At 33.0% G+C, this 14,523-nt stretch overlaps 1 protein-coding gene across 1 annotated transcript in view; it reads right to left on the bottom strand.

Moving 5' to 3' along the window:
• Nucleotides 1-14,523, bottom strand: part of LOC105617718 (twitchin) — a 95,417-nt gene that overhangs the window by 26,152 nt on the left and 54,742 nt on the right. Inside the window, exons 68-85 of the mRNA XM_012199275.1 lie at nucleotides 13,881-14,165; nucleotides 13,383-13,694; nucleotides 12,060-12,362; nucleotides 11,575-11,856; nucleotides 11,175-11,474; nucleotides 10,609-10,911; nucleotides 9,218-9,499; nucleotides 8,621-8,926; nucleotides 7,129-7,431; nucleotides 6,604-6,905; nucleotides 6,160-6,439; nucleotides 5,789-6,094; nucleotides 5,399-5,673; nucleotides 4,971-5,277; nucleotides 3,951-4,832; nucleotides 1,424-1,723; nucleotides 917-1,198; nucleotides 62-361 (exon numbers count right to left, since the gene is read on the bottom strand). Of these exons, the coding sequence (XP_012054665.1) occupies nucleotides 62-361; nucleotides 917-1,198; nucleotides 1,424-1,723; nucleotides 3,951-4,832; nucleotides 4,971-5,277; nucleotides 5,399-5,673; nucleotides 5,789-6,094; nucleotides 6,160-6,439; nucleotides 6,604-6,905; nucleotides 7,129-7,431; nucleotides 8,621-8,926; nucleotides 9,218-9,499; nucleotides 10,609-10,911; nucleotides 11,175-11,474; nucleotides 11,575-11,856; nucleotides 12,060-12,362; nucleotides 13,383-13,694; nucleotides 13,881-14,165 (5,910 nt within the window). The remainder of the gene's footprint in view (nucleotides 1-61; nucleotides 362-916; nucleotides 1,199-1,423; nucleotides 1,724-3,950; nucleotides 4,833-4,970; nucleotides 5,278-5,398; nucleotides 5,674-5,788; nucleotides 6,095-6,159; nucleotides 6,440-6,603; nucleotides 6,906-7,128; nucleotides 7,432-8,620; nucleotides 8,927-9,217; nucleotides 9,500-10,608; nucleotides 10,912-11,174; nucleotides 11,475-11,574; nucleotides 11,857-12,059; nucleotides 12,363-13,382; nucleotides 13,695-13,880; nucleotides 14,166-14,523) is intronic.

Below are 14,523 nucleotides of genomic sequence, written 5' to 3'. Positions count from 1 at the left end.
ACACACACACACACACAATACTATTTATTACTTTCAATAAATTTTATAATATTCCACTTACTGAACGGATCTTTCGCTACGATGGAGCTAAAGGTTTCCAATGGTTCAGACTCTCCTTCTTTATTAAGTGCTTTGACTCGGAACTTGTACTCATGTCCCGGTATAAGCCCTTCGACCTTCATCTCGGGCCCAGTAGTTTTACCAACTGGTAACCAGACACCGGTCTCTGGATCAAACTTCTCCACGAGATAGCCTTCAAGTGGTTCTCCACCGTCATCCTTAGGTTTCTTCCATTTAAGCGTACATCCTTCTTTGTGCACGTCGGATACCTCCAATGGTCCTTCTGGTTTGCCAGGCTTGGCTGATAAACAAACAAAATTTAGATTAAATTGTTATATAAGTAAAAACATAAGATTACACACGGAGAATTTTTATTACAGATTATTGCACATTAAGTACTTTTATTTTTAATATTTGACAAAGAGAAAAACAATAAATAAAACAGTTTATTCATTATAGACCGATAATTATTTTAAGTATCTATAAATAAGAAGGGTTATTAGCTAAACGATATCATTTAATGTTCAGAATATAAAAACAATCACTATTTTAATAAACAATATAGACGTTTCGACATTATCGGGTCACTATCAATGTTAATCAAATTTTAAAATTATAACATAAAAACAGCAGTTATTCGTACAATTTCAAGTAAAACATAAAATCTAAAAAAATATTTAAAAATTACTATCTTATATCCATTAAATCCATGTATTAGAACGTTCTGACAGATAAAAGTGGTTCATCTATGGTTACATAGTATAATATAATAGAAAATATATAATACAAAAAATAATATATAATTATTTTCTTTAATTATAAAACTTGCAAAATATTAATTGTAACAATTACTCACAGACAACGGTGACTTCGACTTCGGCGGTATCGGATCCATGCTGATTGACTGCTGTGATTTTATAAGTGCCACTATCCTTACGTTCGGGCTTATCGTTGAAGAATTTGCTATTGTAAGGCACATTTTGTATTCTGCGATGTGTGGTTTGCTGGATACTCTTATTGTTGATTACCCACGTAACGTCTGGTGGTGGTTCTCCGATAATTTTGACGTCAAAGTGGAATGCTTCGTTCTCGCGCACAGTTATATCGCGCAGATTACGTCTGTCAATCTTCGGCGGGACTGAACAGTCAAAAGAAATAACATCATAATTAATAAATCTATACCTATCCATTAAGATTTTTTGAAAATTTCACAAAAATTTTTTCAACAAAAATTTTTATATTAAAAAATTCTTTTAAATCTGTGATTCAAAATTTTTTATTGAAAAGAATATATTTTAAAGTTCTAAAGATTATTTAACGAAAGAGACAAATAATTAAAATATCTTTAATTATCTGAACTCACGTCTTCGACTTTTGGCGGTAATCGGTTTGCTAGCGTCGGATGGTTCACCGAGACCAGCAGCATTAATGGCCTTGACTCTGAATTCATATTCGACACCTTCGTCGAGATTGTCGACGCGGCCCTTGCAATCCGGCCCAGTCTCGCATGCTTTGATCCACTTGGGTGCGCCCTTCTCCCGCTTCTCGATCACGTATCCGGTGATTGGAGATCCGCCGTCTTTTAACGGTGGAGTCCATCGCAGATCCACGTGATCCTTATCCCAGTCGGTCGCTTCCGGACGTCCTGGTGCACCAGGTTCATCTGTGGTATAAATAAAACTATTATTACTTATCTGAACTGAGAAATATAAGAAAAAAAATTTCAAGGATTAATTTCGAAAAGTATAATAATTGATCACAATTTGGTCTCATTGAACGTGGTGTTACTCTTCACAAACGTCTCCATAGATGTTGTTTTGGAGTAAAAAATGGAACTACATATAAAAATGTAACTTTTCGAAAACAGATTTTCTGACAGAAGTTCAATTCGTCTTAAATTCCACATATTTTACATTGTCGACAATGTCATTTATAAACAATCCTTTGGCACATCCATGGGTTCTCTCTTGTCATTCATCATTGCGGACAGTGCTGCAAAGTTTAGAAAATACCGCGTTGTGTTTATGTATAATTAATGATTAGTTTTTTTATCGATATGTTGATGACATATGCACGACAATCTCATCATCTGATATAGTAACAATATTAGAATACTTCAATTCATTCCATCCACGATTCCAATCATTCACTTTGGAAAACGGAGAAGCATCACTAAACTTTTTGGATATAACTATGAAAAAAGAAATCCTTGACTTTCGACTGGTATCACAAATCAAGTTACTCAGGTAGATAGGTACCTGAATTTTTTATCTAACCACCCGATCTCCCCGAAAAGAGGTACCATCATAAGCTTAGTCGATAAAGCATTATTATTATCCGGTGCTGAAAACCATACGAAGAATTTAATTGTAATTAATACTCTACTACTCGAGAATGACTATCCGCTCGATTTCGTTTGTAATACCATTAAGAAGAGAATTCACAGTCTCATAAAACAAAAAATAGAAACGCGGGTTCGCTCAAATAATGAGATCGAACCTAATAGAACTTCGTGGTTCATAGTTCCATTTATACCTTCTATTATCGAGAAATTTAAACAATTTAAGAAAGACTCAAATAGATTTTATAGTATCAATAAATCACAGAAATTTATCAAAGTTCAAAAGATCCTCGATTCCACTCTACCAAGACCAATGTAGTTTAGGTGCAATTGCTTTGACTGCGGTGCTATATATGTGGGACAAACAGGTAGGCAATTAAAAACGAGAATTGCTGAACATCGGTGGAATATCTCTACTCGCTCCGTGAACAGAACACAGGTGGCAGCAGAAACACGAATTTTATTGGGATAACATCATAATTCTAGATAAAGAACCATGCTATAACAAACTCCTAATCTCGGAAATATTAAAAAACAGAAAAACAACCTCAACTTACAGACAGATACAAAGGGACTTCACAAAGCATACATACCGATAATAAATAAATTACAACTTTGCAGCTCTAAGATCATGTTTTATACATTGAAAGATATCTGTCAGTCAAACTGTCACAACAGTCACATTATATAAATTTATATATCTTTAATTTATAACTTTTTGACTAGTAATTTTATATATTTGTAACAATTTTGATCTTTAACTTGGTGACTAATAGTTTTAATAATTTCACATATATTTATTGACCTCATAGTGATTGATATAAGCAATTTGACACGCATCTTATCTACATCATAAGTTGAAAGAACGTAAGACCATACCAATGAATTCTTTAATAAAGTAATGAAATTGCTTGTTGATCTGTACTTAAAAGATTATAACTTATAAATAATCGTGAAAATTCTCTAAATAGTCCCAATAAGTCGTTCAATCGATTGCGAGCAATTTCATTTTCACCCTCCATCTATAGTGTTACATCAGATACCACATAAGATACCGGTTACATATATTTATAAGAATATTTCAATGCGTCTTTTATACCATTTAATGACTTAATAATGACTATTCAAAATATTCTGTCTTTTTCACTTTTTTGTCTTTTCACGTTTTTGCTCTGCGAATTTTGTAACATCTGATGATGGCACAATTATGATGCCGAAACATGTCATGTAATATAATGTAACGTTAAGTTTTTTAAATTAAATTTATATTTCATATCAATTTATCAGAATGTTAAAACTTTAAACGTTTATTACACATATTTATATTCAAATTTGACTCTAATTTGCCCTTCTATATTCTTAATATTTTTATTAATAATTGTTAAAAGTTTTATTAATTAAAAGATTTTTTAATTGCTTTACATTTAAATAATGGAGAACAAGAAAATCTTTGTAATATTCGTCGTATAAAATTTTAATATAAAACGTTTTAATATAAAACGTTTTAAAGTTAAATAAAAAGATAGATTTAAAAAATTAGAAATCTCACCAAATGGATTCTTGGCAACGATTCCATGCTCGGTCTCTAATGGTTCGGATTCACCTTCCGCGTTTACAGCCGCAACTCGAAACTTGTATTCCTGTCCGGGCACCAAGTTCTCTACCTCCATTGTGGGTTCTTTAGTGCGTGCGACAGGTATCCATCTACCGGTTTCTGTATCCATCTTCTCGACCACATAGTGATCCAAAGGTACACCACCATCATCCGCTGGTGGATTCCACTTGAGAGTACAGCCCTCTTTATGTACGTCGGAAACCTTGAGCGGTCCTTCAGGTTTGCTAGGTTTGTCCAATACCAAGATCTCGATGGACGCCTCATCTTTGCCGGAACTATTCTCCGCCTTCAAAGTCAACGTGCCACAGTGCGCCCTAGTCGCCGATGAGACTACGAACTTGGTCTTGTAATCCTCCGTTTCAATAGTCAAGACGTTGCCAGATTCCTGCTTAGCCTTGTTCAGGAACCATGTCTTGCTTGGCGGTGGTTCACCCGTAACTTTGACATCCAGCCGAATGACACTACCGGCCTTGATTGTAATATCCTTCAGATTTGTGCGATCGATCTTGGGCGCGGCGTAGCGATCCTTGGCGATCAGGGTTTCGCTGGGTTCGCTGGGCTTACTCTGGCCACCTTTGTTCACGGCCTTAACTCGGAATTGATATTTTTGACCTTCCACAAGATCTGGTACTTTGGCTTCGGTTTTGTTACCCGGAACTTCCGCGGCTTTCTGCCATTTGCCATATTGATCTTTCTTTTCAATGATATATTTTTCAATTGGTGCACCACCGTCCTTCTTCGGGGCTTTCCATTTCAAGTCAACATGATTCTTCGACCAGTCCTTCAATTCGGGTTTGCCAGGTGCATCGGGTTCAGCTGTAATTAGAAGTAAATATTTGACAAATATTTTATTTTAAGTATATTTTTTTAAGATGTTATAATATATTATGTTATAATATAATTAAAGGAATTAAAAAAATTAATTATAAGGAGTAATAAAAATAAAATGTTTACAATAAGGATTTTTGGCAGTTGTCGGTATGGACGTTTCTAGAGGTTCGGATTCGCCCTCGGAGTTAACAGCTTTGACACGGAATTGATAATCCTTGCCCTCGTTTAATCCAGACACGTCTGCTTCTGGAGTTTTGCTAGTACCGCATGGTACCCAACGTCCAGTGTCCACATCCATTCTTTCGACAACATAATGATCAACCGGTTCGCCACCGTCATCATCGGGTTTGTCCCATTTTAACTTACAACCCTCGGCTGTCACATCGGACACTTCAAGCGGTCCTTTTGGTTTGCCAGGCTTACTTAGAACCTGATAAACATTAAATAAATAATCAATTATATTTAACAAAGGATGCTTTAACAAATAATTCCATATTCTTAATGGAATTTAATTTATATAATTAAAATTGCAAAGCAGTTGTCATACAAACCTGAAGCTCGACGTCGACCTGATCAGTGCCACTATCATTTTTGGCAATAACGGTGTACGTGCCGGTATCCGAACGCTGAAGCTTATTAAGGATAAACATAGTATGATAATCCTCGTTCTCAATCTTGAGTCGATCCATGCTCTTCAGCACCTTATCCTTGAGTTTCCACGTAACAATTGGTGGCGGCTCACCCTTGATGTCAGCCTCAAGTCGCAGCATCTGGCCAATTCGCATGACTTTCTTGTGGAGATTTTTACGATCAATGTGCGGTGCCACTAAGAATAGATAGTAAAATTAGATAGATAATTATTATTATACTACGAGAAATAAATATGTTTTATCTAACAATAAAACAATAAAGTTATATATATATATATACGAATCGCTTACAGAATCGAGGTTTAGCCACGACGCTTTTTGAAGTATCGCTGGGCTCGCCAGGTCCAGCTTTATTGACTGCCACGATCCTAAACTCATATTCATGACCTTCCTGGATACCGTCAGTCACTTTAGCAGCAGTTCGGTCTCCCGAAACCTTAGCAACATCCACCCATTGTCTGCCTTCTTTGTCTCGCATCTGCACAATATACTTCTCGATTGGCGCACCACCATCATCCTTGGGAGGAGTCCATTCGAGATCGACGAAGTCTTTGTCCCAGTTCTTGAGTTCAGGTCGACCAGGTTTACCCGGTTCATCTAAAATCGAAAGTAATTAAGTTTTTAAGTTTTAAATTAAAATTTTCCAGAGTTCGAATACATACCGAATGGATTTTTAGCTATGATGGACTTGTCAGCTTCCAAATCATCAGATTCTCCTTCTCTATTGACAGCTTTCACGCGGAATTTATATGGTTTACCTTCTTGCAATCCTGTAATGGTTGCTTCAGGTTCGGTACTACGACCACAAGGTACCCATTGTCCTGTAAGAGGATCCAGCTTCTCGATCTCATAGTATTCGACCGGTGCACCACCATCATCTTCGGGTTTGTCCCATTTGAGTTTGCAGCCATGTTTGTTAACATCGCTCACTTCCAAAGGACCCTGAATTATAAACAAGATATTTAATCAGATTCAGATCAAGACAAAAATTTATAAGCTAGACAATAATTAGAATAATTAAAATAATTACAATTAATAATAAATATTACAATTAATAATGAATAATTATTAATGGTATTGATAATAATATAATGTAAAATTCTTACTTTTGGCTTGCTGGGCTTGCCAAGAACAGTGATTTCTACTTCAGCAGTATCCTCGCCGACTTCGTTCTTCGCGTTGATCACGTATTTGCCAGTGTGTGCGCGTTTAGTTTTTAGTATAAAGAATTTCGTGTTGTAATCAACATTGTCGATTCGTATCGTGTCATCCGATACGAGTTCCTTATCTTTGAAAGTCCAAGTTACTTTTGGCGGCGGCTCGCCAATTATGTTTACATCCAGACTTACAGTAAGGCCAACTTTTACCGTTATGGGTTGCAGATTCGTGCGATCAATATACGGTTTCACTGCAAAATAAAAATTAAAAAATCAGATATCGATAAATTTATATAAATTTATATAAATTTTTGTATAAATAGATTTAAAAAATTGAATTTAAATAAATCTTAATATAATAAATAATTTTACATGAAATATTATGTATATAATTATTTTTTTAATAATGCAATATACGATTATATTTTCAACTTTTTTGGATTAATTTTTAACTTATAAAAACGCAATACTTACGCCAACGAGCTTTAGCAGTGTGCGGATTGGTAGCCTCGCTAGGTTCACCAGGTCCAGCTTTATTAACGGCGCGTACTCTGAATTGATACTGATTACCTTCTTCTAAACGTGGAACTGTGCCAGTACATACGGGCCCTTGCACTTCAGCAGCCTTGACGAAATTAGTACCGAATTTATCCTTCATTTCGATGATATATCCAGTAATTGGTGCACCGCCGTCTCTTATTGGTGGTTCCCACTTAAGCTTTACCATATTCTCTGACCAATCGACAATCTCTGGAAGTCCAGGCGCCGCTGGAGCATCTAAAATATTTCATGAAGTATGCTGTAAGTTTTTTACTTGTTCTCTTTTAATAATTAAAACAATTATAAAATAAACGATATAACTAAATACATAGATTTTTAAATCTTCTTTGTTTGATATTGCATCGTAATATAACGTTTGTTTATTTGCTATCAGAAAAAGAAACAAGCATATTATTCATAATTATTAAAACAATATTTGCTATAAATATATGTAACAAATTATAAAATTAGTTAGTATTTATAAATTCTTAATTACTATAATTTTAATTACTATAATTTAATTACTATAATTTTAAAGTAAGAAAAATATCTATAGCTTATGTATGTATTTAAAATTACTTAATTTTAAACAGTATAAGTTTATCGAGCTCTCAATGTTAAAAATAATATTACAATACAACCAGGCAATTAAGAGCTTACACAGTTATTATAAATGTGCATTGACATTAATCTTTATTCTTCATTTTTACATATAATTTCGTCATTTCGGCTATTTTTTTTCAGCCCTCTTTAAGGTATTACATCCACCAATAAATCTATAATTACATGCTATAATTGCGAATGTAGGTGCAATCTTCAAACTTCAAGTAATTCTCCATTCGATTATGTAAAAACACTCTTCTTACAATTTAAAAGTTGGTAAGATTTAAATACAAAGATTCATTTATGTTACTGAACTGTATTCTATATTCATTAAATCTAAAAAAACTCACTGATTGTACTAATAAATTGCACCTCCATTTAGTTACACACAATTGAAATCAAAATTATATAAAAATTTGTCGATTAAATCTGTATCTTTGTCAGTGCTAAGTAACGTTTGAAATTATGGTAAGATGTATAGGTCAATATAACATTTAAATACAATAAATACAAAAATAAAGTCAATTTAACAAATATACGAGTGATATATTAAGACAATTATATAATCTTTTTTAAAAACATAATGCTAATTATTAACCTAATTAAGAATCGATATACACATGATGAAAAAATTCTATGTCTATAAATTAAGCGCATCCATAACAACTGTGTATAAGCTCTTAATTGCTTGGTTGTATTGTAATATTATATTGTAATATAATATTGTAATATATTGTAATATAATATTAATCTAAAATAGAATAACGTATAAAAATAAATATATATATGTATGAACATTGTAATCAACATTAGAATACTATACCATATGGATTTTTAGCTACGATGCCAACGTCGGTTTGCAGAGGTTCTGATTCTCCCTCTTCATTCACAGCCTTTACACGAAATTCGTACTTATGGCCAGGTTCCAAACCGGTAACTGCGTGTTCAGTTTTATCAGGGTCCACGATACCGGCTGGTACCCAACGACCTGTCGTCACATCCATTTTTTCTACTATGTAACTGGACAGGGGAAGTCCACCATCATCTTTCGGCTTGCTCCACTTCAATTTGCAGCCCTCTTTGTGCACGTCGGTCACTTCCAGTGGTCCTTCCGGCTTTCCAGGCTTGTCTACAAAATTACATAATAAGTTTTACAACATAAATACATATTATATTGTATAATACATATAATATTATGCATTTAGTTTGGTAACTTAGTCTAATATAATTTGAATCTTTAAACATTCATTATTTCACTTAAAAAAATATTCTAAAAGATTTGCTTACATTATGCATTTCTTATTTCAACATGAAATAAAATATTTTACATATATTATAAAATATATATAGAATTTCGTTTTATTTTTAAGTTAAAATAGAGATATGGATACAACATACCAATATATTCAAGTTTACTCACCAAGAATGTTAATTTCTACATCGGCCTCATCTTGTCCAGAATCGTTCACAGCCTTGATAGTATATTTTCCAGTTAACTTTCGACTGGTATTTATTAACTGAATCTTAGTGAGGTAATCTTCGTTATCAATTTTAACATTGGCTCCAGTTGAAAGTGGTGCACCAGCGAAACTCCATGTAATTGTTGGAGGAGGTTCACCTTCGACATCAACTTCCAACTTCACTAATTGACCTGCTCTTACTTTGATAGTCTGCAGTTTATCACGGTTGATGTGCGGTTTCACTACAAAAAATAATTTTTATATAATATTATTTTAATTATCTTAAATTATTTCGTAATAATTAATATACCAATATTTATTCATGTTTCTCACTTTGTATGAAATACGATAAATTATTAAATTAGAGATCTTTTTTTTTATTTAAATCAGAATAGAAATTAAAAATAAAATTAAAATTATATAATTATAGATTATAATTTTTTGTTTATAAATTATAATTTATAATTATTAAATATTTTGAGCTTTTTGTATATAATAACAAGTTATATTTAATTGTAATTTGTTAAATTAATTGAGAATAACGAGCCTTGCCAATGCTTGATATAATTGCAATCAAGTTTTATTGTATATAACAATTAAATGAATAAAACTTTTCGATTTCTAGTTCGGATCCTCTTCAGTATAAATACATAATTGATAAATTTCCGTCTAGTGTAATGCATTTTTCAGCGCAGTATTAAAACAATAGAAATTCTATAGATTCTAATTAAATTAATTAAGAATAACATGGCAGCATTGGCTCTCAAAGACTCGTTATTCTTAATTCATTAGATTTCTATTGTTTTAATACTGCACTGCTTGAAAAATACGTTACACTAAACGGAAGTTATCAATTATATATTTACTGAAGAGAATTCAAACTAAGAATCGAAATTTTATTATATATAACGTTTTACTCATTTAATTCTTCTTCTTCTTCTTCTTACGTTAGGCCTCCTGTTTATCTCTTTCATGTGCTTGGTGATGTACACACTGATTATTCAATTGCACATAAGCACATGGAATTTATTTTAATGCCAGTTCCAAACGACGGATTTTTCTGAGAGGTATTTCTGTAAGCAAGGATACTCTCGGAAGGTTGCCGGCATTTTCCGAGAGGAGACAAGAGCGTAAATATTTTAGTAGTTCCTACTGGGATCGAACATGATAGACCAATGCGCTGTATCTATCATGCCACGCTCGTGCTCTCATTTAATTATTATATACAATAAAACTTGATTGCAATTACATCCAGCATTGGCTTTCAAAGACTTATTATTCTTAATTGATTTAATTCATTAGAGCCTATAGAATTTCTATTATAATTTGTTAATCAGATTGAAATACTCACGGAATCTTGCTTTTGCAATGTGCGGCTTGGTCGGATCGCTAGGCTCCGATGGTCCAGCCTTGTTAACAGCTCGAACACGGAACTGATAAGTAGAACCTTTTTTCAAACCGGTAACACGACCTTTTGGTTGTGGCGAGTCGGTGACAAGAGCTTCCTCCCATTGCGAAGAAGGTTTCTCCTTCTTTTCAATAATATAACCGGTGATTGGCGCACCGCCAGTATTTTTTGGAGGTTCCCATTTGAGATCGACGCGATCGACGTCCCAATCTTCGAGTTCCGGTGTTCCAGGCTTACTTGAAACATCTGTAAAAAACATTTGATTTAATATTACTACAAAAAAGTATTAATTATATTGCAGAATCTTTTAATTAAGCTGTGAAAATAATATATATCATAAATTATTTATTTTATATGAAATTATATTTTAATAATATACGATACTTTTTTAAAAAGTTATTACATAATATCAATTTTTACTTTTTGAATAACTTCGTTTAATAAAAAATTGTTTAATAACAATTAATAAATTTATTTATTTAATATTATTTATTTAATATTCAATTTACCATAAGGATTCTTTGCAAGTGTAGAACCGTCCGATACAAGTGGTTCCGATTCTCCTTCTTCATTTAGAGCTTTTACTCTAAACTCATATTCATGTCCTTCCTGAAGACCCTTTACGTCCATCTCGGTATCTGCGGTACGACCAACTGGTATCCATCTGCCTGTCGATTTATCCAATTTCTCCACTTGGTATCCAGTTACCGGTTTGCCACCATCGTCTTCCGGTTTGCCCCATTTAAGTTTGCAACCATTTTTCGTGACATCCGCCACTTTGAGTGGTCCTTTTGGCTTTCCGGGAGCCGCTGTACACAAGAAATTAGCGCAATAATTTAAAAAAGAAGAGAAAAGTATTTCATAATTTATATTCTGTCAGTTACAAAAATTTCATATATTGCCACTCACATAATATCGTTACTTCAACTTCCGCCTCATCTTCGCCATGAGGATTGACAGCCTTGATCTTCCATACGCCAGTATTTTTGCGCAGGCTATCAGTAATAGTGAGCTTCGTGTTGTAATCAATATTGATGATTTCAATGTTCTCACCGGATTTTACTTCATTGCCGACGTGATACCATTTGATTTCCGGTGGTGGTTCGCCACGTACATCCACGTCGTACTTAACAGTTTTACCAGCTCGAACGATGATGGGTTTCAAATTCGTTCTGTCGATTCTCGGTTTCACTAGTGAAATGAGCGAAATTATACAACAAAATATTATTTTTTATATAATAAAAATAAATCTTTAAATGTTTCTCTATAATTCTTTTTCTTAATTAATTATATTATTAATTATAATATTACTGTATTATTAATTGTAACATTTTTAATATAAGACACATGCATTAATTGTAATTATATTATAATTATATTTGATAGAAACTCACGAGCTTTGTGTTTGCAGATCTGCATCTTTGACGCGTCGGACGGAGGCGACGGTCCGGCTTTGTTTACGGCAATAACTCGGAACTGATACTCGCCTCTTTCCTTTAAATCGGGTACTTTGCCCTCAAGTTGATTTCCAGGTACTTCGATAGCCTTTTCCCAATCGGGTTTGTACCGATCTTTTTTCTCGATAATATATTTTTCGATAGGAGCTCCTCCATCGAATTCCGGTGGAGCCCATTTCAAACTTACAGATTCGTTATCGTAATCGGTGATTTCGGGCGTTCCAGGCTTCAAAGGTTCATCTGAAAAAGAAATTTTTAAATTTTATTCTAAAATTTAACAAATAAATGTTTAATTAAAATTTTAAAGAGATAATAAACAAAAAGTTGAAACATATTAATTAACTTCTTAATTTTTAAAAAAATTGACTTTATATAATCAAAGAAATTAATAAAGTAATTTCAATATACAGGGTGTTTGGAATTCAAATGTCAAAACTTTGAGAACGTATAAAGGATCGATAAATTAATAGCGAATTCGATTGAATGCACTCAGTGTGCACTGATGTACATTAAAGCCATACATAAAAAAAAGCCATACAAAATAACGTAAAGATATGTTTATACATAAACATAGAAATCGATTAAATCTTGAAATACTCAATACATTTTATTGTATTATTAAGTAAAATATGTATTTTATAATTCGAAATATTTACATTTCACTTTTACTCTTTACATTTCACTTATACTCGAATTAAAACAGTGTACGGCTTTAATGTGCACCAGTGCACAATTAAAGACAAAACATAGTTTTCATTTTTTATTTTTTCATTACTTATTCACTTGCTTAATGTGGATATTGTTCAAAATGTTGACCTCTTGCATTACCGTTGCAGAAGCCACGAAATTTATATCGGCATATTCAACGTTAGAATATATACGTGGCATGTACTGTGACAGGAGTAATTCACTCGATGACTTCTGACAAGTAACTGACGATTACAGGAATGAATTGAATTTACAGGAGAAAAACAAAAATGTAAACAAACATTTCGTGCACAATTTCAGCGATGATATTTCAGAGGCAATGCGAAAACGAGCAACTATGATTTTTTATCTTTTTTGCAATTTTTTTTAAAACGAAACAAAACGAGCATATTCTACTTTTTTTCTTATTTCAGTTTATTAATTCCCTATATACTTCTGAAGTTTTGACATTTAAATTCCCAACATCCTGTGATATTAATATTTTTTGAATTATTAAGATAAACATTAGATACACATTGTTTAATTATATATATAAAGAAAATATTAATATACCGTAAGGATTCTTGGCAATAACGCCACGTTCACTCTCTAGAGGCTCCGAATCACCCTCGTCATTGACAGCTGTTACGCGGAACTTGTATTCGCTTCCAGGATTCAACCCAGTGACTTCAAATTCAGTATTCGGCGAATTTCCAGGCACTTTGCCGACTCTGACCCATTTACCAGTCTTTGTGTCCATCTTCTCGATTTCATATTCTTTGATTGGCACACCACCATCATCCTCTGGTTTCTCCCATTTCACTTTCGCCGAGGTATTGGTGACATCGCTGACTTCCAGAGGTCCTTTAGGAGCATCCGGTTTTCCTGCAAGAAAAAATTTTATATAAAGATTTTTTTCTTTTTAAGATCGAAAACTCTTTTCTATCTAAAAATTTATTCGTGCAACTGATACAAAAATAAGATAATAAAATTAATCAATGAATTTATTAAATATTGATAAATATCCTTACACACAGAACGTCGTAAAAAGAATTTGAAAATTGGACTTACCAAGTACAGTAAGCTCGACGGTTTCTTCGTCTTTGCCATTAGCATTCTCAGCAACAAGCGTGTACTTTCCGGTATCTTTGCGCATTGCATTCACAATCGTAAAGTCCGTGTGATACTCGACATTCTCGATCTTAATGCGCTCAGTAGTAGTTAATGGGATGTTATCTCTCCAGATCCATCTAATCTCCGGTGGAGGTTCACCAGATACATCCACAGACCATTTATGGGTGCGACCAGCTTTGATGATGACTGATTTGAAATTGGTTCGGTCGATTCTCGGTCTCACTAAAAATTTTTCCAATTTTAAGAAATAATTGCAATAGTTTTCTAATAATTGTAATCATTTTTATAAGTATTATAACAATGCTGTAAAAAATCTTTTAACCCTTAGTGATCACTGGGGGTCCAGAGAATCCCAAAAAGATGTGAGATTTTGTATTTCTATCTCTTTTTTAAAACAGAATTTAATCTGCCATTTATCCGAAGTTAAAATACGAAGTTAATTATAGGTTTTTGCAAACCTTTTCAGCTGCATATTATTTCTTGGTCAATCTTTGCGAGTTTTTTGAATATATATATATATATATATATATATATATATATATATATATATATACTATATATATAATATACGTAAGTATAC

The sequence above is a fragment of the Atta cephalotes genome (assembly GCF_000143395.1).
Source record: "Atta cephalotes unplaced genomic scaffold scaffold00001, whole genome shotgun sequence".
Lineage (NCBI taxonomy): Eukaryota > Metazoa > Arthropoda > Insecta > Hymenoptera > Formicidae > Atta > Atta cephalotes.
Note: the sequence above shows the minus strand (reverse complement) of the source record. Positions and strands in the feature narration are given on the sequence as shown.